Genomic DNA, 27,742 nt, shown 5'->3' on the forward strand with positions numbered 1-27,742 from the left:
GGCTTGGTAATCAGACTTGAAAGTGATGAATGAACATGGCTCTGTGTAAATGCAGCACAGACACTCTGTTTGCCTAATTTAAGAAATCTATGTTCTTTGGAAATGGGTTATTGTTTATATGTGTAAATTTTTAGGATTTTTGGGGAATAGACTTATTTGTTCCTTTTCTTGCTTTTCTGAAGCAAGGTAACTTTTTCCCCTTAGCTGCAAAATCTTGTAACCTAAGACATAAAGCATTGTTGGCTGGAGTAAGACACTGTTAAATTCCTTTTTTTAAAAAAGATCCATGCTGTGCAATATAAAATCCAAGGCCGAGATAGTTATTAGGCTGGCAGTCAGGTTTTTTGGGCAGAGGTGGGCTGATGAGGAGAAGGCGACCTTGGTACTTCTTAAATAGCAGCCCATCCAAAGAGTAATATAGCAATGATATTTGGGGGACATACTTTTCCCCCCCTCCTCTCTGTGCATAGATTACGTTAAAATGACTAAGCCATGGTGGGAAGATAAATCTATAAATTTATAAGCCACAGTTTTCAAACCTATAGATTTCAATGGGAGCTTGGGTTGCTCAGTATCTCTAAAACTATGCACTCTATTGAAATGCCAAAATATGGGTTTAGAATCCCAACTTTAGGCATGCAGGTTTGAAATTTTTTGTCCTGGAGGAAATGAATCTTCTGTTTACAATGAGTGGCATCTCTGGTTTTAATAACAAGGGCTGTGTAAATCTTCTGTCTTTAAGCCAAATTTGGCTTTAGCACAAAGACAAATTATTGGGCTTGCAGAAGTCCCTCGGTGAAGTCTATGGCCTGTATTATGCAAGAGGTCAGATTGATCAGAATGCTACCTTCTGGCCTTAAAATGTATGAGCTGGATGTGCGCAGGGTAAAGTGCCCTAAAATAGCTTAAAGGGTCCCAGCAGAGAAGTCTTCCTGTGTAGGATGAATGTCCAGTAGCACACAGTTGCTGGAGTTGGCACAGCCCCTCTCATCTGCCCCAATGTCCCATTATTGGTGTGAAAGGATGGGAGGAAGCCTGGTAGTGGAGGGGAGAGGAGGTGTGGAAGAGCAGAGCTTAACTAAACTTGAACCTCTGCTGTTGCAAGGGATGTTCTGCCAGCAGCATAAGTTGCCGCAGGTCCTCTCTTGCTTTAATTTACCCTGGGAGTGGGTAGCCCTGAATGGGGAGAACCTCAACTGATTCACTGCCACTACCATTTTCTAGCACATCTAAGCTGCATTTGGATGCTGTGGAAAATCCGGGCCTTTGAATCTCTGGCTGTTATTGTCTGAACTCTTAATATGCTGGAGTTAGCTTCAATTTAGGAAGAGTGGCTGGAGAAATAGGTTGGCTCCTCTGAACTGGATTTCTAGCAGAATGAAAGTTCCAGGCCTAATGAGGATTTGTAAAGGTGTAAAGGGCTAAAGTGTTTTTTTTTTTTTTTTTTAAATAACTTTTTCAGAAAATAGGGCAAGAGTTTACTTTGGAATAGCAATATTTACAAGCTGCACTGTCCACATGCTGTTTAAATTTAATGAATGTCTGACACCTGTATGTACTCAGTGAAGTTAACTGCTAAAGGCTCTTGTCTAGCATAAATACTCTATTATAAATGCCATGTCTTAAATATTCTTTAAGTAAATTTCTCTTCTAATTTTAGCAGACTACATATTTTTAATTTTGTAATTTGAGCTCCCCTTTCTCTTGAAGGTAGTAGGAGCTTTTATTGACGTGAGTGGATTGGACTCCTAGACCCTGACCCAATAATAATTTAGCCCATGAGTAGTTTAACTGACTTCAGTGGGACTACTCACATGTGTAAAGTTAAGCATGTGCTTTAGTGCTTTCAGGTTCAGGGCCTTAGTTCTTATAAATGTATTTCTTTTGGAAGAAAAAGGAGACCTAATCGTATTTAGAACCAATTAAATATTTTAGGCTTAGTTTATAATCCAGCTGGAAGTACATTGGCATTGTATTTAAATATTGATATAATGCATGGCTCTAAAAGTGAAATCCAGACTAGTTATTCACATTCTAGTCTGTAGTACTTCCAGATTAAACTTTAGTTGCTTCTATGGTAGACATGATTGATTACAGTTTTCAACTTGATTAACTTTCAGGAATGCACAGAAGGAGAAATGCTGAGGAAACGGAATGAAGGGAAATGGAAAATGTACTGTGCATCAGGTTTCTTCTTTTAAGACAGCTGCAGTGCAGACAGAATAACAGAATTCTAAGTGTTAGCATCTTCCTGTTGTGCCTAGGCATTTGCAGCACAGATGGGAGAACAAGGTTTATAGTCTCCCCTCAAAACACATGCCACTACTCTCATGCGTAGACAAGGACATATAAATGGTCTGGGTAATATCTTTTGGCCAACCACCTAAATAATTATGAATTCAGTGTGTATGTGTTTGGGGTTGATCCATTGGAGGGAGGTCTGTGGGTATCCTTCTGCAGGAAATTCTAATGGCTGTTTGGTGCAGTCTGGATCCTTTCAAAGGCAAAAACTTTGTTCTGCAGGAACCAGCTATTGCCTTTGTGTATACAACTCCAAAGTAATTCTTAAAAAAGATAGTTTCTGTAAGTGTGCATGTGTATATACAGTGATATGTACACAGACATAATTGGTTTTATATTTTAATGTAACTTTTAGAATTAAACTTTTTTTCCGTACATGGTGTTCTTTCCCTTACCTTTCCTCAGTCTTTCTTCTATTCCCCGGCAATTTTCCTCTTCCCTGTTTCTCATCTCCCCTTCCTTCCTCATGCTGTCTCACTATTTTTCCCTTCTGATTTGTTCTCTGTCCTTCCCTTTTATTTTTCTGCCCTCAGCCCCTTAGAAAGAATGTTTTATCTCTTCTCATGTACTTTCTCCCTCTCCCCAAACATACCATCTTGCCCCATATCCACTCCTCTTTCACGTGCATATATGTTTGCTCAGCACCACCTCAATTCACTAGCTCTCTTCCCAGTCACACACCACTCCAATCCACTCTTTTCTCCTAACCACACTTGGTGAACTGCCCCCAACCAAGACACCCCCCTTTCCAATCCAGTCTGTTTTCTCCCTCCCTGGAAAATGCATTTGGTATTCCGTCATCTCCCCGCACCACCAAATGCTTTCTGTGTATCTCCCTATGCCCTGCTCCCAGCAAAATCCATCCCGTGTATGTCTCTTATTTCTTCACTCATTGTCCTTATAATATCTTTTGCGGTTGAGCTGAGGGAGGAGTGCTGGGAGAAATCTGATTCCCAGATCTCTCTGGGGAACAGGAAGGCTATAGGGAGCACAATCTTCTTCTCCAGGCCAGGGAGACAAGAGGCAAAGTTGTTCACAGTCTCTCAGAGAGAGCAAGCACAGGCAAGACAGCTTCTGTCCAGGAACAGAAGGAGTGAGTGACTGCCGGATGCTCTTTCCACTTTCCCTCTCCCCACATTGGGGTGGGGGTGGGGGTTGGGGTGCAGGAGAGAGTGAGTGGTTTCAGGGCTCTTACTCTGTTTCTCACTAGGAGGAGATTGGATGGAGGGAAGGTAAGCAGCTCACAATGAGAGGGAGCTCTGCCTGCTCTAATATGAGAGCAGACCGAGCCAGTGGAGAACAGCTCACAGGACCCATTCTATACCAGCTCATTGACCAGAGTGGGCCTGTACAGTTGGGAGAACTCTCAGAAATTGAAACACAACACTGTGAATTAGGGAGGGTGTAACTCTGACTTCCCTTTCCTTGGTAAGTTAAATTCAGTCCCTGAAGAGTAACATGCATTTTTGCAGGGCCTTTTTGTTTTTCATGGTTGTATCCTTCTACAACCCGCTTTCAAACAGACTCTAATGCATGGTTTCCTTTCCCTTTTCTTGGATTGCTTCGCTAACTCCGCCAAGTAACTGATGAGAGGTTGTCGTAAATGGAGAAGATACATATGTATACAGACGTTCATGAAGCCAAAAATTTAACCCAAGCGCTGTATTACATGACTTGCCCAGGTTCTCTCCTTTTGAGTCATCTGCAGTCGTGGGAGAGGGGGAGGACAAGGATGCATTACAGTGGGTACTGCCTGACTATAGTTGGGTAGATAACGTATGGCAGCAGTGTAAGTAGTGTCCAAACATAGGGTGTTGGTGGGGAAGTGGGAGAAGGGTTAGAGTTATGACCCTCTTTTGTAGCTTTGTCACCACCACTACAGCCAAAGCAATTGCCTGTTTTGAAGGAAGATTTCTTATTTTAACGCTTGTCATACCCTACTTTTTGATTGGCCACAATTTTAAATTGCTTAACTTGCAATTAATTTACAAACTATCAATTATAGGGTTTTCTATAGAGTCCATCACATTAATATATAAACAGTGGTCTGACTTCGCTGTTGGCCTAATTGACAAACTTGAGTTGAGTTGTGCCTGTGTATGCCAGATGTAAATTTGGATTAATATTTCTAAAAGATAATCAGTAATAATCAGTTTCAGTAATAGTTACACACAGTTTTGCTATCCATCTGCTTTGTGAGACACCTGATTTGCTGGGGGGTGGGGTGGGGTGGGGTAGGGAATCATTTAACATCTCTGTAGCACAGTTTCTCCATTTCTAAAGTGGTAGTAATGTTTACTTTGACAGGATAATGAATGGATGCATGGAAATTATGTTGAAATCCTTGAATTAAATGAGGAGTCCGGTGGCACCTTAAAGACCTAACAGATTTATTTGGGCATAAGCTTTCGTGGGTAAAAAACCCCACTTCTGCAGATGTATGGAGTGAAAATTACAGATGCAGACATAAATATACTGACACATGAAGAAAAGGGAGTTACCTTACTTACAAGTGGAGAATCCGTGTTGACAGGGCTAATTCAGTCAGGGTGGATGTGGTCCACTCCCAATAACTGATAAGAAGGTGTCAATACCAAGAGAGGGAAAATTGCTTTCGTAGCGAGCCAGCCACTCCCAGTCCCTATTCAAGCCCAAATTAATGGTGTTAAATTTGCAAATGAATTGTAGCTCTGCAGTTTCTCTTTGAAGTCTGTTTTTGAAGTTTTTTTTTTTTTGTTCAAGGATGGCTACTTTTAAATCTGTTATTGAATGTCCAGGAAGATTGAAGTGTTCTTCTATTGGCTTTTGTATGTTACCATTACTGATGTCCGATTTGTGTCCATTTATTCTTTTACGTAGAGACTGTTCAGTTTGGCCAATGTAAATGGCAGAGGGGCATTGCTGGCACATGACAAATTATCAAATTAGTAGAAGTGCAGGTGAATGAACACCTGATGGAGTGGCTGATGTGGTTGGGTCCTCTGAGGGTGTCGCTAGAGTAGATACGGGGACAGAGTAGGCAACAGGGTTTGTTACAGGGATTGGTTCCTGCGTTAGTGTTTTTGTTGTGTGGTGTGTAGTTGCTGGTGAGTATTTGGTTCAGGTTGGGGGGCTGTCTGTAAGCGAGGACTGGCCTACCTCCCAAGGTTTGTGAGAGTGAGGGATCGTTTTCCAGGATAGGTTGTAGATCGTTGATGATGTGCTGGAGAAGGTTTAGCTGGGGGGCTGTACGTGATGACCAGTGGTGTTCTGTTGTTTTCCTTGTTGGGCCTGTCCTGTAGTAGGTGACTTCTGGATACCTGTCTCTCTCTGTCAGTCTGTTTCCTCACTTCCCCAGGTCGGTATTGTAGTTTTAGAATGCTTGATAAAGATCTTATGGGTGTTTGTCTGTGAGGGATTGGAGCAAATTCGGTTGTATTTTAGGGCTTGGCTATAGACAATAGATTGTGTGATGTGTCCTGGATGGAAGCTGGAGGCATGGAGATAAGTATAGTGGTCGGTAGGTTTCCGGTGTATGGTGGTGTTTGTGACCATCACTTATTTGCTCTGTAGTGTCCAGGAAGTGGATCTCTTGTGTGGACTGGTCCAGGCTAAGGTTGATGGTGGGGTGGAAATTGTTGAAATGCAGGTGGAATTCTTCAAGGGCCTCCTTCCCGTGGGTCCATATGATAAAGATGTCATCAATGTGTGCAAGTAGAGGAGGGGCGCAAGGGGATGAGAGCTGAGGAAGCGTTGTTCTAAGTCAGCCATAAAAACGTTGGCATACTGTGAGGCCATGCGGGTACCCAAAGCAATGCTGCTGACTTGAAGATATAAGTTGTCCCCAGATCTGAAATGGTTGTGGGTGAGGACAAAGTCACAAAGCTCAGCCACCAGATGTGCTGTGGCCTCATCAGGGATACTGTTCCTGACAGCTTGTAGTCCATCCTCTTGTGGAATATTGGTGTAAAGAGCTTCTACATCCATGGTGGCCAGGATGGTGTTTTCAGGAAGATCACCAATGCATTGTCGTTTCCTCAGAAAGTCGGTGGTGTCTCGAAGATAGCTGGGAGTGCTGGTAGCATAATGTCTGAGGAGAGAGTCCAAATAGCCAGATAATCCTGCCTTAAGAGTGCCAATGCCTGAGATGATGGGGCATCCAGGATTTCCAGGTTTATGGATCTTGGGTAGCAGATAGAATACCCCTGGTCAGGGCTCTAGGGGTGTGTCTGTTAGATTTGTTCCTGTGCTATAGCAGGGAGTTTCTTGAGCAGATGGTGTAATTTCTTTTGGTACTCCTCAGTGGGGTCAGAGGATAGTGGCCTGTAGAATGTGGTGTTGGAGAGTTGCCTAGCAGCCTCCTGTTCATGATCCAACCTGTTCATTATGACTACAGCACCTCCTTTGTCAGCCCCTTTGATTATAATGTCAGAGTTGTTTCTGAGGCTGTGGATGGCATTGCATTCTGTACGGCTGAGGTTATGGGGTAAAGTGATGCTGTTTGTTCACAATTTCAGCCTGTGCACGGCTGCGGAAGCACTCTTTGTAGAAGTCCAGCCTGTCATTTCGACTGTCAGGAGGAGTCCACGCAGAATTCTTCTTCCTGTAGTGTTGGTAGGAGGGTTCCTGTAGGTCAGTGCACTGTTCAGTGGTGTGTTGAAAATATTCCTTGAGTTGGAGATGGCAAAAGTAGGCTTCCAGATACAGACTAACCCGGCTACCCCTCTGATACTGGGCATCCTTGAATGAAAGGTGCTACAGGAAACAGAAGTGTCAATTGTAACCATATTCTATTGCCTGCATGAATGTGATGACCTATGTTTGCAAGGCCAGTAATTTTACTCAAGAGCTGGAGATGTTTCTTGAAGTCCTAGCAGTGTTTAAGAAAAGAGGCTCAACTGTAAATTAAGGGCCTTATCCACTTTAAAAGCTTTTTTTCTTGGCAAATACCTTAATTTTCATTGTGAGACATTACTATTCTCTGGGAAGGTATTGCCGCCATTATTTATTTATTTATTATATTTATTTACTAGCTGCTATGCCATTGGAGTAAAATTTTCTTTTAATACTGTGGAAAACATGGAACTTCCAAAGCCATATTTCATCAACATTTGTGAGGGAAGGAAATAAAACAGTGAGACAGTTAATTACGATCATGGCAGTTGGACTGAAAAGACTGACTTGGCAGGTGCTTCTTGCTGACAGTTTACCCCTACAAAGCCCTGACAGAAATGTCAGACTCAATAAAATCTTTCAGACAGTGTGAGCGGAGTGATTTTTGTGTGGGAGTGTGCTGGCAGGGGTCTTTGGTATTTCAGGAACCCTTTACCTCAGTAGCTTATAGAGAAGTTCAGAATTCTGGTCTATTTGAGCAGATATTAATTTTTTGATACCAACTATTTTGTTATGTCAATGAGTTTTACGTTTGTGTCCATGTTAAATTTTTTCCTTCCAGTTCCAGTAAAAGAAGTAATTTGAGATTGCCATTTGCAGGAAGATTTTTAAAGCTCATACCTTTCAATATTTACTTTAACTTTTTTGGTAAAAAGACTAAACTTTTATGTAGGTCTTGTCTAATATCATGTGGTAGATACAATGGGCCAGATTGTCCCCTTCTCCGCCCCCCCCCCCCCAATGAAAAACTGTGGGAAACTTTTCCCATAGAAATCTCAGTGATGATTCCCATATGGAGATTACCCTATAGCATGCTATTGGGTGGAGGGGTTCACCTATGTATGGTAAAGCCTGTGGGGTCTATCCCCTAACCTGGTTATCTCCATGAGTTCAGGGTCATCTGTGCTGAGATGCTACCCTTGCCCATGGCAGCCCTCTCCAACTTCTCCCAGGCTTACCAGCAGTGTAGTCCCGGTGGATCTACCTGAGAGTGACGTAAGCGTTACATTCTCCTTGAAATCCATCATAATCAGTGTTCAAAACCTGGTGGCATGGTCAGCTCACCAGTTGATACTTCACAGGTAGATAAGTTGAATTCCATGTTTTACTTTAGTGCCCTGCCTGCTCTGCATAAACATTAAGTTCCATGGCGCATCTTGTCAGAGTAGGTGGTTCTCCTGGAGTGCCCTTACACTGTTCTGCAATATCCTGGGTGTCCCCTGGGCTGCCATCCTTCTCTCTTTCTTAAAAGGCTGACTTTGTGGTGCTCTGTACTTATTTGCCCAAATCCTGTTCACTTTACCCCTATGATCTTTAGTAGGACTATTCATGTGAGTAAAGTGAGAAGGATTAGGCCCACGGTTTGTGAATTCAGATGATTTGAGATAAATGCCATATAAAAATGTAAATTAGTCTCTTAAACCTCATTTAATTTGTCAGAGAGGTGTCATCTGTGAGTCTGAGCACAGATCCAAGACCAGGAACTGCTGACTTCTAATCTCAGTTCTGTCACAGACACTTCTGTATCTTGGGCAAGTCACTTAGTCTCCCACCACCTGTAAAATGGGTACAAAAATATATATCTACCTCATGGTTTTATGATAAGGGTTAATTTGTTAATGTTTGTATGGAATTCTTATAAGTGGTAGGTGGTGGTATTTATTTTGTTATTACTTTACTGTTGTTTTTTTTCTTTTCAGATTTACTTTTGTCCCATGAGTGGGGTTATGCTTTCTCTTATCAGCCTACTGCAAATATAATTTACTGTGACCCTAAATCTGTTTTCTTTGAAGTCAGTTGCAGCACTGTCTTCTGTGGGAGCAGCACTGGCCCTTTGTATGCAGAATAGTAAGCAGTCATTGTTCAGTCATTTTTCTGGAAAGTTGAACAGCATAGTCACTGTTGCTGAAATCAGTTGAGCATGATGTAGTTCTCTTACTGATTTAAAAAAATGTAGTTGAGTTTGGCCTCCAAGTTATGTGGCAGCTTCAGGATACTGTATTTAAACCAGATAAGAGGAAACAGGAACTTCATAATTCTTACAGGTATCTTCTTTAGGTGCTTAAAGCATTGTTTTGAAGGAATAAGTAGGTTCTTGGGTTGATTTTAAGATGTTAATCCAAAAGACACTGGTGAAGCTTTCTTTTGATTTTCTTGGAATTTACCTTCATTGAGCAATCCTTGTCTTCCACCTTATCTACTACATTACGGTCCTGATTCTGCAACTTCACTTTGTTCAGGGTTCCTGCACCAAGCCCCACTGAAGTTGACGAAGTTCTGTGCAGGCAAACTGCTGAACCTGATCAATTTCAGGATCAGGGCTCAAGTAAATTTCTGAGTTAAAATGTTATATGCTGTATTCTGCAAAACTACTCATTTTAGATCAATCCTGCAAACACCTGTAGGACTAAGGGTCTGTCTGTGTTTTCATTATGAATGCTTGTTTACAAATTTCTGTAATGAGCTGGACCTTTAACATCTCATTTTGGGGAGATATATCTTTTTAAATTTTAAAAAATCTGTTCAGCTTTTTAAGTTTAAGAAGTGGAAAAAATAAATAGCAGATGATTATCTCAAAAGTGGCTTCCTTTTTAAAAACTAGTTATTTAGCCTTGGAAGGCTCAGCTTGGAACTAATTTTAATGGGCATTGGATCAGCTCCAGGAGCCAGGAGGAGGAAGGGAAACTGAGGTTAACCCCTTGTTTGTCGTGGTACCAGTGCACCCTGTGCACCCTGCCAGTGCACCCTGTCACAGAATCCCATATGTTGAGCAGCACATATGCTGCTTTGGTTGTCAATCAGATAGCAATGGTTAATTTTAAGTCTTGCATGCAATATAAATACACCTGTATTCTAGGAATCTCTCACTTCAGAATGCACATGGGAAATGGAGCTTTCACTACGATTGAGGCCTAGTCTGTCTGTTTCACACTAAATAGTGCCATAACTATATAAATAGTTTCACGTGGCATACTTTGGAATTCAGGGAATTTGTGTTATGAGTAAAGACATGCATACGCATGCTCTCTGAAATCAATGGGCTACCTGCACAGTTATTTACACTTCAGTGGGAGTAAGGGTGGTAGTTTCTGGCTGCAAGTGATTTAAAAAAACTAAGTGCTATGCTTTAAGAGATTATTGTAAATGTGTAGAAAGTGGTTTAAAGAGGATTTGACAAAAAAATTAATCCGTACACAGAAAGAATGACTTCCAAACTGATTGTAATGCTTAATACTTAGCTACTGCTTTATATTTTTCAGAGCACTGTACAAACATTAATCCTATTTCATATTTTTAAAAAGAACGGTGTAATTTTATTTTCACAACATTACAAAGGATTTAAAGTTCTCAGGCAGCAATGAAGTTGCCAGATTTCTCTTACCCCTTTTTTATTTTGGAGTCGTGGGAATTTGTGGTGAGGGTGAGGCACGCGTACACTCTCTCAAACTCTTAATTTTGACTGCATTCATTCTCAGTCAGTTTGCTGACAGGAAATGAGTCTGTACCGGTACGTGCCTTTTGAGGACTATTTCTGTGTAGTTGTGATGATGAAATCAGTGTGTGGAAGTCAGGTAGGGTGGCGGGGGGGTGGGGGTGTCTTGGCTGGCCGTTGGTTGTGGAAATGTGTAAGTAGGATTGGAGGGCTAATCATAATTTGTTTTTCTGACTGCCGTATGTATCAAAAGTCCAGGCAGCCTTAATGAGCATTGCCTGCATTAATTTGAAACCCTTGCTGGGAAATCATGGGAAAATGGAAAAATGCATATTTGTATGTCACCCTTCAGATTAACAGTTTATACAGCACTGGAGCTCCTCGGAGCACATGGTGGTGATGCAGTTCTGGAGCAGCTGGTGAAGAAATCTCTAGCGATAAATGTCTGCCTGTCTGCATTTTTATAGGATATCCTGTTAAGCCAAAAGAATCATAGAATCATAGAATATCAGGGTTGGAAGGGACCTCAGGAGGTCATCTAGTCCAACCCCCTGCTCAAAGCAGGACCAATCCCCAATTAAATCATCCCAGCCAGGGCTTTGTCAAGCCTGACCAGTTTATTTACTGTAGAATACAGGCTAAATATGCTGCGCAATATGACAATCTAGTTTGAGTAAATACATGCAAATTCCAGGCAGTTGTCTGTGTATCAGACATTTTATTTTCAGACATTTTATTAATTTTTTTTCAGCCACCTGTCTTTACTATAAAATATTTTTCCTCTGCCTGTAGCATATTCCCTATCTGATGCCAAATAATAGAAAAGGCCATATTTCTTCACTGGGATCTGCTATCTTGGGCTGTTGGTCTGGTACCAAATACCATTGACTTCAGTGGGGCTCTGCATGGATGTAGGAGTTCATACTGTTGGATTAATGTACAGTATTGGGGGAGGGGGGAGAGTATGTTCTTAAGCCTTATGTATACATAGCATGTAGCTTGGAATTTAACTTTGCTTTTCACTCTTTGAAAACATTTGGGGATTTTGCCATCAATGAGATTAATTCAGATGCTGTTCAGTTACTTTCCAAGTCCACCCTGTCCATGATTTTTATACTTGGGATAAACATTGTCTCCATACTGAAACTTGCAACATAGATGTTCGTATCAGGAGGGATCCAATGCCTCCCCCCGCCCTCAAATAAAAAATAAAAATAAACACGTATTCCTGCATTTCTTAAACCAAAAAAATTTGCCCCCTCTCCCGGTGACTTCTGGTTTCAGACCATTTTCATGTGCAATTTTCATTTAGACCCTGATCTTACAGAGGCTTTTATGCCTAACTGTTTGTCTATGAGTAGTCTCACGGATGAGATGTTAAGCCTATGTATAAGTCTTTTCAGGATACAAGTTTTACAAAAGTTGACTCTAATTTATTTTAAAGATCTATTTCCTTTGAAAAGTATTTACTAACCTGCAAACAACTATAGTATTGTATCACATTCCGCTCCTTTTAAATTGATAGGGCTGTGACCTCTCGGTATGTTAGAAATGCACTCATTTCACTGGGGAATTGTTAACACTGCTGCAACACAACAAAAAAAAGCTGACTAAGAAACGAAGTCCCTTCTCTAATATTTCTCAGCAATCCCCTTCGCTCACCCCATTATTGTGTTAGGCAACATTTATTTAACCAGGAAGCAGATGTCTTCCAGATTCTGAATATCAGCAATAAGTTAAAAATCTGTTCTTTCCCCCTTGAAAATTATAGAAACAGCAATAGCAATAACTATTTTGTGAGTTATGATCTCTCTGACTCTAAAACATTTAGCAAGCGCTGTTCTCAAATGTATATTGCATTAGCAGTGGTGGTGCATTAGTATGCAAGCAGTATAAGGTTGCAAAAATAAGGACAAGCAGAAATTAAAAGTTTTATTGTATCTTAAAATCTGGTATGATTTTTTTCATGTTAAATTACAATATGGCCGACAAATATTATTTCTCTGTGTGTGTGCGTGCGTGCACACTCGAGTTATTTTACATATATATTTTTTAATTGTTGCAGTGTTAAGGCTCCTTTAGCGATATAAGTGGTGCTGGGGACAAAAGAAATATTTACCAAAGAAAGGAGGATAAATTGAGCATCACTAGGAAGGTATTATAAATAATGGAGAATAACATTTGTTAAAATATATTGGAAAGTGTCCCTTTAAATACAGGGAGACAAAGTGGCACAAAGTTATGAAGAAATGTGAGTAGTCTGTAGGGAGCAATCCTGTTATGGCAAGGGGGCTGATCCTGGATGATTTACTGTGTCTTTTACATCTTTGGTGGGCAAATCCTATTTGATAACAGTCTGAGTTTTACCCTGCGTAAGGAGCAGGCCTTAATTCGATGATTTAAATTCTGTTATTTGAGGTCAGTAAAATTTTAGTCTTAACACTGTTTGGCTTTACTCCCCACCCTTTCCTCCCCCACCTGTTTTAAACTTCTCAACTCTACTTGCAGCAGTTGTTCAGCAGAGGGAGCTTTTGGAACAAGCTGTTGATTTGTCTTTGCCTTCAGGAGACCAGTATTTTGGCTTAGCCTCATAGAAAATCTCACCCATCTCAGAAATCAAGAGTTCAGAGTCTGGTCCCAAGCCTGTGAATTTGTAGGCACAGCTTTGCTTCCATTCAGACGTATTAGGGTTTTTTAAAAACACATTTTAATAATAACTCAACCTTTATTCTGATTTTGTTTCAGATACTGTTATTGATGCTGACTTTTCCATTTCTTTTCTTTCAGAAAAGAACTGGCACTTGTTTAGTTTACCTTTTCTGTACCTCATTGTATTATATTTTCATTATATGCAAAGATGATCTATTGGCTTTGATATTAAGCTTCTTCCGTGTGTGTGTCTCTCTCTCTCTCTCTCACACACACACACACACACACACACACACGACATATGTGTATATGGCCCTAATATTTCCTAGGTCTTGCGTCTTAGTATTTTTTGATAAAACAATATGCCCCTAGTTCTTATAACGTTTTTGAAATAAAGTATATTTCACGCTGAATTATTAATTTTACCTATTTATTGATGATGTCTTCAGACCAAAGCATAACATTTCAGAAAGGTTTTGTAAGTGGGATTTAAGTAACCGTACAGTTTGTTCCTTTACTTTGAGTTATTCAACATCTCTCTTCTATGTACATACATTTACTTGGGCAGAAGGCAGTTGGCTGATTGTACAGTGAGTTAACCCAAGTGTATTGTTGTTAGCTTAAAAAAATTAGAAGCTGTAATGAAAATACCAAATTACTTTTTTTTTTAACATGTCTTTCACGTGTATTTAAGAGTTTTGCCATTGACTTTGTGTGACTTTAGTGTGACTAGAATCCGTTCCCAAACTTCTTCAAAGGCATAAAATGTTTTTTGCCTTTGTTTTGGGGTTTAATGTTTTTGGGATTTCAAAACTTGATACTTGTATCTTTCTTTCCCCCAACTTAACTTTTTCTTTTTCTGTTCTTTTCTGTTCTGTTCTCCTGGAGAAACAGATGGATAAATTATAAAGGCAGGAAATGCGTTTATGAGTTAGCTGGCTAGCACTCAAATTGGTCTCATTTGATGGAGGTTGAAGAAGTGAAAATATAGTGGAACACTGCGAAATGAATAAGTTCTTGTACTTTGTACTGGATGGGGTGGCATAAGCAATCACCTGGGTAGTGGTAGGAACTGAGGTATTGTCTGTTAGGAAGCCTTTTGAATCCAACTATTCTCACCTTAGAAATATTTACACCAGACTATTTATATTGTGTGAAAACCTTGTCCAGTCTGCCATGTCAAGGTAGTAAATGACAAGCTCAGACGTTTTTATGAATACGGAGAAATCTTTTGAAGGGCTAATTCTGGAATATACCCTTAACTAGTTTACATGATTTATGTTATTTTTCCCCTCAGCTACTGAAGATGAAAGTGAAAAATCAGAAAGCTATTCTATAAAATTGAAAAGGTTTTTTTAATGGTTTTACAGAAGAGTAAACCCTTTCTCATTTGGTAATTATCTAGGAAGGGAACAACTAATCTGTTGCATTTTTGTTAATCAGGTCTTCAGGTGCTGGGAACGTAGCAGACCGTGTCTTGGCTCAGCTGTTAACGGAAATGGATGGGATAGAACAGTTAAAGGACGTGACAATTTTGGCAGCTACAAACCGACCGGATATGATAGACAAGGTAAGAATAGTTGCATTGTGGTATATTCTGGTCTCTTGTGAAAACCGGCTTCTGAAATAATTTGATTCTCTTTCAGTGGTTTCCCCTAATTCTCTAATCCATTTTCTGTTGAAGGGAAGATCTTTGAAAGACAAAGACAAAGGGAGAGGAAAGGGTTGTGTCTGCATTTCCTTTTTTTGTTACATGAGGCTTAGTGAAAATAAAAATGTTCTGCAACATCCTTAAGTATCAGTTTTCTGAAAACTTATTTTTCTTTTAAATCAAGCTCCCAGGATGTCTGTAATATTTCTGTAGAAGCACTTGTGTCTATTTTGCTTTCAGAGTATGTGTTTGTTTATGAAGGTGTTTGCTGGACTGCTGCATTAGTTATTTCCTTTGAAAATATTTAGTAATCCGTGCTGCTAGTTCAGCTCATTTCCAGCCATAGCTGTTCCAGGTGTAAAACATTACAATTTCTTTTTAGATACCGAGTCGAATATATCTGGATAATAATTACAGCCCATTTTACATTTTGAGAAACCAAAATCTGTAGCTTACTGCAAAAAAAAACAAACCCAAAACACTCCACAACTCCCCCAAATCACTTTAAAACAGTCCACAGCCATGTTCTCTTGTCCGAGTAAAAAAGGATGGAGTGGACCAAGTTTGAACTACTTTCCTCTAAGAAGCATTTCTAAGTGGTGCTCCTTACTCAAGGAAGTCTTTCCTTGCTTGACTTTGCCTCCAAAAAACACAACCCTCTATCACTTGTGTGCAAGAGACGGTCCACTGATGGCTGTTATCATTAAGGCTTTTTTATATGCTTTGTGTGTTAGCCACTAGGGTAGAGCAGGTCAGGAATTTTCCCCTCAAATAAATTTCAGTTGAAAATGTCATTTCTAATTGAAACTATCTGTGGGAATTTTTTTGATTCTTGCCAAAAAAAATTAATTTTCTATTGAGAAAATGTGCACTAAATATTTAATTTGGCATCAGGTCAACCTGAGTTGAAACATTCTGATTTGTCATATTGAAGAGAAACATTTCCTTTTGGGTCAGTTGGATGTTATTTTCTGTTCACCTGAACTGCCACAGTGCTTGGTGTTTGGGTGCCTCATGCCCCCATTTCCCTCTATGCGCCGGACTCACTGGCTGGACTCCCATTATGAACCATGGTCTCCCCTCTGGTTGGACTGTCTATTCTGAAAAAAAAATCTAGTATTCAACTTTTTGTCCCGATTTGGGAAAATATCAAATTTTGAAATATTGGCATTTCCCTATGGATGGAAATCCCAATCTTGGACTAGATATGCTATAGAACAGGTTCTCATCCAGGGGGCCAGTGTTAGACTCACTGGGGCCCAGGGCAGAAATCTGAAGCCCCGTTGCATGGAGCTGAAGCCCAGGGCTCTAAGTCCCGCCACTGGGCGCTAAAGCCAAAGCCTGAGCAACTTAGCTTCTTGGGGGCCCCTATGGCATGGGGCCCCAGGCAATTGCACTGTTTGCCCTTAACGCCGGCCCGGGCTTTTATAAGCAGAAAATCAGTTGTTGTGGCACAGGTGGCCCGTGGAGTTTTTATAGCATGTTTGCGGAGGGGGGCTCAGAATGAAAAAAGTTGAGAACCCCTGCTCTAGAGCAACATAATCACATTTGAGCAAGACATTCCATTCAGAAGAGGGCAGTACAACACAAACACGCTAACTACTAAATGACAGTAAGCAAAACTCATCCTCGAAATTAACCTTCTCCAGCAACCGGCTATCAAACCCAACAGGCAGCTACCAATCTGTAATATTAATAGCTGCTCAGGACTTCTGTTACTAGCAATACTGCATTCTGCAGCTACAACTTCTGCTGCAAAAGCAGACCTCTGTCATATAGACTGGAGGATTTTAAATTTCATCTGCTGGTTTTGTTCTAATCTCACAGTATGTAGTGCTGGTCCATGCATGGATCTGTTTGTACATCCACTTCTTTGGGAATAGTTTATTTTAGTTATCAGCTGCTGCAGAGCAGCAGAGGGAGGAGGAGATATACTGCTGAAGACAGGAACCAATGAAAGGAGATTTAGATCTATTTAGAAATTAGCCAAAAGGTTGAAACTTTACTGAACTTAAACAAAATTTCACCTATGGGTAATAAAGACGGAAGGTGACAAAGCCCTTTTATCATCCCTGGCTTCCCTCAGTTTTGCCATTTCTGGCAAAGTGCAAAATAAATGGCTCCGCTGAACAAAATACTATGTAAATACCTGCAGTAGAAACCCTGGAGCAGGGTTGTAGATATTCTGGTGGTTGAGAGGAAGAATTCTGTTCCCTTATATCTTCATGAAAGTCACATTTCCCATTTAGCTGAGATTGGAATTGGGTGACGAGGATTTCCCTCTTAGTGAGGGAAAGGGTTTTCAGATGAATATAATTTAAATGCAGGGGTTGCTGTTAACTATTAGCTTCTCTTCTTTTATCCTGTGTAATTTGGGCTGCTATGTCAGGAAGATCTTGCTTTGACTTCAAAACACTAGTTTTTGTGTCTCACTACAACTTGCCCAGTGAAAATGCCTAGGAAGCTCTTGATTCTGCCAACAGACAACGAAGAGGGAACACATGCCCATTAAGTTATAGTTTGTTCTGAATAGAAAAGGTCTTTGACTGCCTTACAAAATTTAAAATCTTGAGAAATGGATAAGACTAATTTTCTTACATTATTTTTTAAATACAAATTATGCTTTTCCAACTTCCTTTTATTGCTGATTTTTACAGAGCTGTATCGTTGTTTTATTTATTATTGAATTGGACAAAAGGAAAGACAAGGGAGAAGGAAAATAAAATCATTTTCAAAAGATTTAAAATATTTTCTTCTAAGGAAAAGAAACTCTCTTTTAAAGGGCTATTTTATAGATGGGTATAGATTAGAATCTTGCCATTCCACACTGACTGCGGGAGGAGAGAGACCAAGTGCAACTTAATGAAGTTTGAGAACCAGTGAGTCAGTGTGGTGGTGTTTGTACACTGGAGCTGGAAGGTGTAATTTCCAGCTCAAATGAACATGCCCGTGCTAGCTCTGATCAAGCTGGCACTCTCAAAATAGCAGTGTAGCTGCAGCTGCACAGGCATTGCGATGCGCTAGCTACCTCGAGTACAATCCTATCTGAAATCCTAGGCACACTGGAGGCACAACTGTTAGCCATGCAGCCACAGTTACACTGCTGTTTTTAGTGCACTAGATTGATCAGAGCACAGGTATCCCTACCCAAATTGGAAATTACTCCTCCAGCTCTAGTGTACATGTACCCACAGTGACACCATGCTTCCTACAAGCCAAGTAGGTTGCACCATTATGCTACTCTATCCCAGGAGTCACGGACGCTTACAGTGGTTGCTCTTTCTCTTCTTTGGAAGGGAAAAGGGAGAGGGGTGAACACTATAAGAACGTCACTATTCTGGGCTTCAGTAAACTAACAACTGGAAAATGTTGCAATGTGGATTTGTGGTTTACATTATGATTAGTCAGTTTCCATATATGCCTTTAAAAACTTTTTAAAAATATGAATTAATGTAATGTTTTAAAATATTCATTAGTGTAATCACATATTTCCAATCAATATATGCCCTTCTCAAGCATTCATATGATGACTGTATGTTCACTTTAATGTGTGTTCCTTATATACTGTAAAAAATCACAAGTACAATGCACATCTGTGTTCTTTGCTTTAGTGTTGCAGGGATTGAGGAATACAGTAAATGTTACTGGAGGTTCTATTCTTAGCTTTGTAAACAGAGAAAAGTTTGGAAGGTGTTTGTGATATGTCTAGATGTATTAATTTACCAAAAGAGTAAACATAAATCCAGCATATTCCTGTTTATGTAGTTTCTTCTTTATCTATTAATATACAGTTTATGGTACTTTCCTATAATTTGAGACAAACTTTTGAGAATATAGAGAGCAAGTAAGTGGAAGATTATTTTTCCTCAGTCTGATGCAGGCTTTGCTGTCATTGTAAATATGGATATCAGGGCTCTCTTATTTACACATATTTTTAGCCATCCATTTAACTGTAAACTTGGTTGGTACTTGTGACATACATTTATTAATTATAATAATTTCTTGGACTATCACCATGGTACCTAAGCACTATTGCCAATAACACAACCCCCACATTTAAGACTGTGTGAGACATTTTAACCAACTTCATTTCTCACATGATGCTAAGGTTGTTCTAGGTGGTTGCTACTTTCCTGAGAGAAAATGTCTTATTTTACGTACTTCTATTGTTCCCGTATTTTTTCCCGTCTAATAAAAATTGCTCTTCCTACATTCACACATGTGATGGGAACAAGATGTTCAGAGCATTTATTGAAGGTGCTGATGAAACAAAACACTGTTATGAGTAAATAATAATAAAATCCTTCCTGTTGTGCAACAGATAAGCTTAGTTTTCACCACCTGTGGTGTCTGGGGGAACAGCTGTGGGAATAGAACTGATGAGACAGACTTACAAGTATGGGAAATGATTTTAATTCATGCTGACTTCTAGGCTCGGGGAATAATTTTTGGGACCTAAAACATTTTAGGATCTTGTATACTCTTATTCAACCTAAAATTAAATGTTTTAAACAGACTTGTAATTGAGTGTGCACATTCTTTCCAAAGTGCTCTCTACCAAATTTCCTTGGAAGGTAACCTATGTGTTTTTCCTCCTTGGTATTCGCTAATCTAAACCAACTTGCTTCTTTCAGAGTAGCAGCCGTGTTAGTCTGTATTCGCAAAAAGAAAAGGAGTACTTGTGGCACCTTAGAGACTAACCAATTTATTTGAGCATAAGCTTTCATGAGCTACAGCTCACTTCATCGGATGCAACCGATGCTTCTGTGTCACAGAGTCTCAGCATACCCAGGGTTTTAGTGTAGATCTTAACTCTTAGGTGAGAAGGGTGGATTGCTATCATTGTTACATGCCCCATGCAAATATCTTCTTCCTCTTGAGCAGTATTTCAATTTCCATTAGCAAGGGGACACTGAAGCAAGACACTGTTTGATCCCAAGGGAGTTCAGTGAGTGTTTCAGCACAGGAAGTGAGATGTATGTAGCTGAGAAATCAAATAGTTTTACCTCCTGCTGGGTCAAATTTGAATGTCAGACACATTAGATGTGATGTAAAACACAAGGTGTTGAATGAAGTGATAGTCTGTGGTCTGGGGTGGCACCCTGGGGCTTTTAACAGCCTTACTCCCCCTTATCACGGAGTGCAGAAAAGTTGCATCCTCAAGTGTGTCATTTGCATAAGAATGACAGGATGTGATGGGACAAATGAAGATGAATGAGATGACGTGATGTCAGCATAGCCTATTGTTTTTAGATTGATGATGGTCTGGATTTCATCAGTGTTGAGAAGCTGGGAATGGGCGACGGGGGATGAATCACATGGTGATTACCTGTTCTGTTCATTCCTTCTGGGGCACCTGGCATTGGCCACTGTCGGAAGACAAGATACTGGGCTAGGTGGACCTGTGGTCTGACCCAGTATGGCCATTCTTCTGTTCTTATGCTTCAGAGCAGTATAAAACCAAAATTGTAGCGATGCACAAATAATGCAATGAATGCCAAAGAACTAGGAGTTTATACATGCTTTTTAAAAAACTGTGAATAGCCTGGAAGAATATGGGTTCAAATCTAAGATGTCTTGCATGCTGCTCATGAGTATGCTCTAAATATGCCAGTACAGAGGAACATTTTTCTCCTTTTTGTATTTTTACTTAGGCCTAAAAACTTTTTACCGAAAACACTGGGACCAAATTATTCTTTGGAGAAGCTTTACCACCCAGGGTTGAATTTAGCTCATTTAGTTAAAAAACATGTGGATGCAACCCACTGTTCTGATCATGTGAACAAAATAAAACTGCAGCATGTGTTGTCCTCAAACTGCCAACAGTGAGGAAATGGAATGAAACTCTTTCCCCACAATCCTGTTTGATCTTGCGTGGTTTTGGAGGGTCCCTTTTGGTCAGAGGGTTCATACAGTGGTTTACAAAGTTAGTCTGACCCTCAAAATGTTGATCACTCAGTAGCTATGGGACAGCTCTAATTCAAAGTGGTTTATTTTGATGAAAATAAAAAATATATTTTATGGCGGTTTGGCAGAATCAGCAAAGAAATTCTAATTTCTGGCCTGCAGCAAAAGAAAATAATCTTTCCTCTTTAGAAACTTCAAAGTTCTGCCTTTCTTGAGGCTTATGGAAGAAATTCAAATATTTAGGTTTGCAGTTTTATGAGTTAAAGGAAATAAAGAATCTTGCATATTTATTAGTTATTGTCTGGAAATGTATCTGTTATTAAAGCAGGTGATACTGTAAGCATGTTTACCAGTCAGGTTTGCTGGCATAAATTACAGTTCCTATCACAGTATGCTCATTTATTTGTGTATTTGCCTATTTGATGACTTTAGGGCCTGCCTTGTACTCTTCATCTTGATCACACACACGTCTTGTTTATGTAATGGCTTCAACATGATAGGATTACAGTTGCCCTGGTTACAAAGAAAAGCTGAGCTGGGCTTTGTACTTTGTGTATTCTACACCTGGCATCCCCTGATTTGATGGGGATGGGATCATAAAGGAGAACTTTAGCTTTCATTTAAAATAAAAGTAAATCTTCCAGTCCTGTTCTTTACAGAGAGAGCCTTGAAAACGTAATATAAACTGACTGCTAAGGTTGAAACAAGGAAGAAGTTATACTTGATTTCTGTAGGATTTTGGGGGAATCTAAAGGTTCTGCCTAATGATGCCATTACACACAGGGTTGGATTAAAGGTAGACACTATAGTCTAGTGCTCAGGGCCGCAACGCTTACAGTGATGTGACTCCATCAGAATGTAAACTTAATTTTTGTTTTCTAAAGATAAGTTTCTAGTCTTCATGATCATGATGAAAACCTTGAGAACATGAACCAAGCGTAACTGATGCAGTGAGGCCTACTGTGAGCCTGAAAAATAACTCTGAGAACTGCTGCCTTCATTTTATATAACTAAGGCCCTACCAAATTCACAGTCCATTTGGTCAATTTCACGGAGATAGGATTTTAAAAATTGTAAATTTCATGACTTCAGCTATTTAAATCTGAAATTTCACAGTATTTTAACTGTAGGGGTCCTGACACAAAAAGGAGTTGGGGGGGGGGGTCGCAAGGTTACTCTGGGGGGGGATGTGCAGTACTGCTACGCTTACTTCTGCACTGCTGTTGGTGGCGGTGCTGCTTTCAGAGCTGGGCGGCCAGAGAGCGGCGGTTGCTGGCCAGGAGCCCAGCTCTGAAGGCAGAGCTGCCACCAGCAGCAGTGCAGAAGTGTCAGGGTTCCCTCCCAACTCTGAACTCTAGGGTACAGATGTGGGGACCCGCATGAAAGACCCCCTAAGCTTAATTCTACCAGCTTAGGTTACGAACTTCCCCAGGCAAAAATTCTTCCTTGTCCTTGGACGGTATTGCTGCCACTACCAAGGGAGTTAGACAAAGATTCAGGAAAAGGACCACTTGGAGTTCCTGTTTCCCTAAAATATCCCCCCAAGCCCCTTCACCCCCTTTCCTGGGGAGGCTTGAGAATAATATACCAACCAAATAGATAAACAAGGTGAGCACAGACCAGACCCTTGGGTTTTTAGGACACTAAAAACCAATCAGATTCTTAAAAACAGAACTTTATTATGAAGAAAAAAGTAAAAGAAGCACCTCTGTAAAATCAGGATGGAAGGTAATTTTACAGGGTAATAAGATTTAAAATGCGGAGGATTCCCCTCTAGGCAAAACTTCAAAGTTACAAAAAAACAGGAATAAACCTCCCTCTTAGCATAGGGAAAATTCACAAGCTAAAACAAAAGATAATCTAACACATTTCCTTGCTTTACTTACAATTTTTGTAATCTAGATGCTTATTTCAGGTAGGGTTTTAGGAGATGGTTTTTCCTGCCCTGGTCCCTCTCTGTCCCAGAGAGAACAGCAAAAGACCACACAAACAAAAACCTCCCCCCACAGATTTGAAAGGATCTTTTTCCCTTATTGGTCCTTTTGGTCAGGTGCCAACCAGGTTATTTGAGCTTCTTAACCCCTTACAGGTAAAGGAGGGATTTTATGCTACCCTGAACTGTATGTTTATGACAAGAAATAAGGAGGGCAGGGTGTGGTGTTGCCACCCTTACTTGTGTGCTGCTGCCTCCAGAGCTGGGCTGTCAGTCAGTGGCCGCCAGTGTCCAGCCCCCACCTCTGAAGTCAGCAGCACACAAGTAAGGGTGGCCTGGTATCCTATATCCACCCTTCTGTGCGGCTGCTGGTGGGGCGCTGTCTTCAGAGCTGGGCACCTGGCCAGCAGCCGCCGCTTTCCGGCCCCCCAGCTTGGAAGGCAGCGCAGAAGTACGGATGACAATAATATGACCCCCCCTAAAATAACCTTGTGACCCCACCCCTGCAAATCCCTTTTGGATCAGGACCCCCAATTTGAGAAACTCTGGCCTCCCCCATGAAATCTGTATAGTATAGGGTAAAAGCACAGAAAAGACCAAATTTCACGGGGGGAGACCAGATTTCACAGTCTGATTTCATGCGTTTTTCATGGCCGTGAATTTGGTAGGGCCCTATATATAACAGTAATAAGACCTACTGTTTGGGAGTCCCTCAATACCATTCATGCAGAGAATTCTGTGTGAAGAGAAGGAGGTAGATGCAGCCTGATCAGACCCCCATTAAAGCAGATAAACTCTGGCGACTGAGATAAGAGTTGCAGGCATGGTTCCCCCCTGCTGTTACTCCTGCCCTCTCCTGGATAAGAGGGAATTCCTGTTGCTGCCCTTGTTACTCCTGTATGGCTGTTGGTGTGTGGGGAGGGTCCCTACTGCTGCTCCTGGAAGTCAGCAGTCTGACCTAGTGATCAGAGACACAGCCTGACCTCAGGGTCAGGAAGTTGGAATCAATCCAAGGGTCAGAGTCAGGGGTCTGACCCTTGGATTGATTGGTGAGAGCCAGAGTCAGAAGCTGGGCCAGGGGAGCAGGGCTGAGTGGGCTAGAACAGGACAGGAGCAGACTGCAGCAGGATGGGAACAATGCTGGGAACAAGGGAGGCACAGGAGTGATCGCAGCTGTGGGTATAAGCAACGAACAGTCAACAACCTGATGCTAAGCCTAAATGTAAACCTGTTGGCTCCTTTCAGCTGTTTGGACCAGGTGGCCAATCAGGCAATTCTGCTGCAGCCCTGTTAGGCTCATTAACGTGCCTGAGGGCTGAACTGGTAAGGCCCAGGCTCAACTAAGGGAGTTCAAGCCAATGGTTGTTTTGAAACTGAGAAGAGTACGGAAGCTGCTGTAGCGAGGCAGGCCATTCGTGCGGTTTGAAGCAGGACGGTCCTACTTTTGTGCAGTTTGTGTCCTGTCCAGTACAGGTATAAAACTGGACGTGGTCTTGTCTGGTGTGCATGAGAATGCCATGCTGAAGAGTGTGCTATTCTGCTCCCGCTGGTATGACCTCACTCACTGTGCTTGTGATGTCACGCTGGCGGGGGTGGGACTGTGTGCTCTTCAAAACGGCATCCTTTGTGGACCATGGCCTTGCATGCACAGTGCGTGTGAAGTCATGCCAGCAGGGGTTGGGTGTCATGCTCTTCTAAATGGCATTTTCCATGTGGCGTGACGTTGCATGCACACCGGGAGCGTTGGTGTCATGCAGGTAGGGGTAGGCTCATGCCATTCCCAGAAGTACCAGAATGTCTGGTATTCTGGGTGCGCATCAGTGTCGCCCTTGCCTCTCTGAGAGGGAAAGGGACCTCCTGCCACTGTCACAGGGACCATATTTTGTGGTGTGCTTAGGGCCCTGGATTGCCTAAATGTGGCTATTCCTGCACACAGTTTTTTAAAATTGTAAAATGAGTCCGTGAAGTTTGGCATGTATCTCAACCAATCATCTTGTTAACTTTCCTGAGATTATATAGGCCAACTGGTGTGACAGGAATTGGTTACTGTTAGAGGGAGGCAGTGTTGTAAGGCTTAATGGTTCCAGAGTGTTTTCGGATATTTGAATGAAAAGTGTTAGTTAAGTGAAATATTTTTATACACTTAGCCCTGGTCTACACTAGGACTTTAGGTCGAATTTAGCAGCATTAAATCGATGTAAACCTGCACCCGTCCACACGATGAAGCCCTTTATTTCGACTTAAAGGGCTCTTAAAATTGATTTCCTTACTCCACCCCGACAAGTGGATTAGCGCTTAAATCGGCCTTGCCGGCTCGAATTTGGGGTACTGTGGACACAATTCGATGGTATTGGTCTCCGGGAGCTATCCCAGAGTGCTCCATTGTGACCGCTCTGGACAGCACTCTCAACTTAGATGCACTGGCCAGGTAGACAGGAAAAGAACCGCGAACTTTTGAATCTCATTTCCTGTTTGGCCAGCGTAGCAAGCTGCAGGTGACCATGCAGAGCTCATCAGCAGAGGTGACCATGATGGAGTCCCAGAATCGCAAAAGCGCTCCAGCATGGACCGAACGGGAGGTACGGGATCTGATCGCTGTTTGGGGAGAGGAATCCGTGCTATCAGAACTCCGTTCCAGTTTTCGAAATGCCAAAACCTTTGTCAAAATCTCCCAGGGCATGAAGGACAGAGGCCATAACAGGGACCCGAAGCAGTGCCACATGAAACTGAAGGAGCTGAGGCAAGCCTACCAGAAAACCAGAGAGGCGAACGGCCGCTCCAGGTCAGAGCCCCAAACATGCCGCTTCTATGATGAGCTGCATGCCATTTTAGGGGGTTCAGCCACCACTACCCCAGCCGTGATGTTTGACTCCTTCAATGGAGATGGAGGCAATATGGAAGCAGGTTTTGGGGATGAAGATGATGATGATGATGATGATGAGGTTGTAGATAGCTCACAGCAAGCAAGCAGAGAAACGAGTTTTCCCGACAGCCAGGAACTGTTTCTCACCCTGGACCTGGAGCCAGTACCCCCCGAACCCACCCAAGGCTGCCTCTTGGACCCAGCAGGTGGAGAAGGGACCTCTGGTGAGTGTACCTTTTAAAATACTATACATGGTTTAAAAGCAAGCATGTGAAAGGATTACTTTGCGCTGGCATTCGCGGTTCTCCTGGATGTACTCCCAAAGCCTTTGCAAAAGGTTTCTGGGGAGGGCAGCCTTATTGCATCCTTCATGGTAGGACACTTTACCACTCCTCCAGGCCAGTAACACGTACTCGGGAATCATTGTAGAACAAAGCATTGCAGTGTATGTTTGCTGGCATTCAAACAACATCCGTTTTTTATCTCTCTGTGTTATCCTCAGGAGAGTGAGATATAATTCATGGTCACCTGATTGAAATAGAGTGCTTTTTTTCAGGGGACACTCAGAGGAGCCCATTCCTGCTGGGCTGTTTGCCTGTGGCTAAACAGAAATGTTCCCCGCTGTTAGCCACAGGGAGGGGGGAGGGTTGAGGGGGTAGCCACGCTGTGGGGGGAGGCAAAATGCGACCTTGTAACGAAAGCACATGTGCTATGTATGTAATGTTAACAGCAAGGTTTACCCTGAAAGAGTGTAGCCACTGTTTTATAAAATGTGTCTTTTTAAATACCGCTGTCCCTTTTTTTTTTTCTCCACCAGCTGCATGTGTTTCAATGATCACAGGATCTTCTCCTTCCCAGAGGCTAGTGAAGCTTAGAAAGAAAAAAAAACGCACTCGCGATGAAATGTTCTCCGAGCTCATGCTGTCCTCCCATACTGACAGAGCACAGATGAATGCGTGGAGGCAAATAATGTCAGAGTGCAGGAAAGCACAAAATGACCGGGAGGAGAGGTGGCGGGCTGAAGAGAGTAAGTGGCGGGCTGAAGAGAGGGCTGAAGCTCAAATGTGGCGGCAGCGTGATGAGAGGAGGCAGGATTCAATGCTGAGGCTGCTTGAGGACCAAAGCAGTATGCTCCAGTGTATGGTTGAGCTGCAGCAAAGGCAGCTGGAGCTCAGACTGCCACTGCAACCCCTCTGTAACCAACCGCCCTCCTCCCCAAGTTCCATAGCCTCCACACCCAGACGCCCAAGAACGCGGTGGGGGGGCCTCCGGCCAACCAGCCACTCCACCACAGAGTATTGCCCAAAAAAAAGAAGGCTGTCATTCAATAAATTTTAAAGTTGTAAACTTTTAAAGTGCTGTGCTTAAAGTGCTGTGTGGCATTTTCCTTCCCTCCTCCACCACCCCTCCTGGGCTACCTTGGTAGTCATCCCCCTATTTGTGTGATGAATGAATAAAGAATGCATGAATGTGAAGCAACAATGACTTTATTGCCTCTGCAAGCGGTGATTGACAGGAGGAGGGGCGGGTGGTTAGCTTACAGGGAAGTAGAGTGAACCAAGGGGCGGGGGGTTTCATCAAGGAGAAACAAAGAGAACTTTCACACTGTAGCCTGGCCAGTCATGAAACTGGTTTTCAAAGCTTCTCTGATGCGTACCGCGCCCTCCTGTGCTCTTCTAACCGCCCTGGTGTCTGGCTGCGCGTAACCAGCAGCCAGGCAATTTGCCTCAACCTCCCACCCCGCCATAAACGTCTCCCCCTTACTCTCACAGATATTGTGGAGCACACAGCAAGCAGTAATAACAGTGGGAATATTGGTTTCGCTGAGGTCTAAGCGAGTCAGTAAACTGCGCCAGCGTGCCTTTAAATGTCCAAATGCACATTCTACCACCATTCTGCACTGGCTCAGCCTGTAGCTGAACAGCTCCTGACTACGGTCCAGGCTGCCTGTGCACGGCTTCATGAGCCATGGCATTAAGGGGTAGGCTGGGTCCCCAAGGATACATATAGGCATTTCAACATCCCCAACAGTTATTTTCTGGTCTGGGAATAAAGTCCCTTCCTGCAGCTTTTGAAACAGACCAGAGTTCCTGAAGATGCGAGCGTCATGTACCTTTCCCGGCCATCCCACGT

The 27,742-nt window shown here is 42.0% G+C and overlaps 1 protein-coding gene across 3 annotated transcripts in view; it reads left to right on the forward strand.

The window, feature by feature from the left end:
• The window catches only part of AFG2A (AAA ATPase AFG2A), a 302,070-nt gene that overhangs the window by 83,874 nt on the left and 190,454 nt on the right, over nt 1–27,742 (forward strand). For 2 of the 3 annotated variants that reach the window (XM_077815195.1, XM_077815196.1), the window contains exon 14: nt 14,699–14,825. In XM_077815195.1, the coding sequence (XP_077671321.1) occupies nt 14,699–14,825 (127 nt within the window). Of the gene's footprint in view, nt 1–14,698; nt 14,826–26,426; nt 26,926–27,742 lie in introns of those variants that run through there. The other variant, XM_077815197.1, reaches the window with a different exon arrangement.

This window comes from Eretmochelys imbricata, chromosome 4 (genome assembly GCF_965152235.1).
Source record: "Eretmochelys imbricata isolate rEreImb1 chromosome 4, rEreImb1.hap1, whole genome shotgun sequence".
Taxonomy (NCBI): Eukaryota; Metazoa; Chordata; order Testudines; family Cheloniidae; genus Eretmochelys; species Eretmochelys imbricata.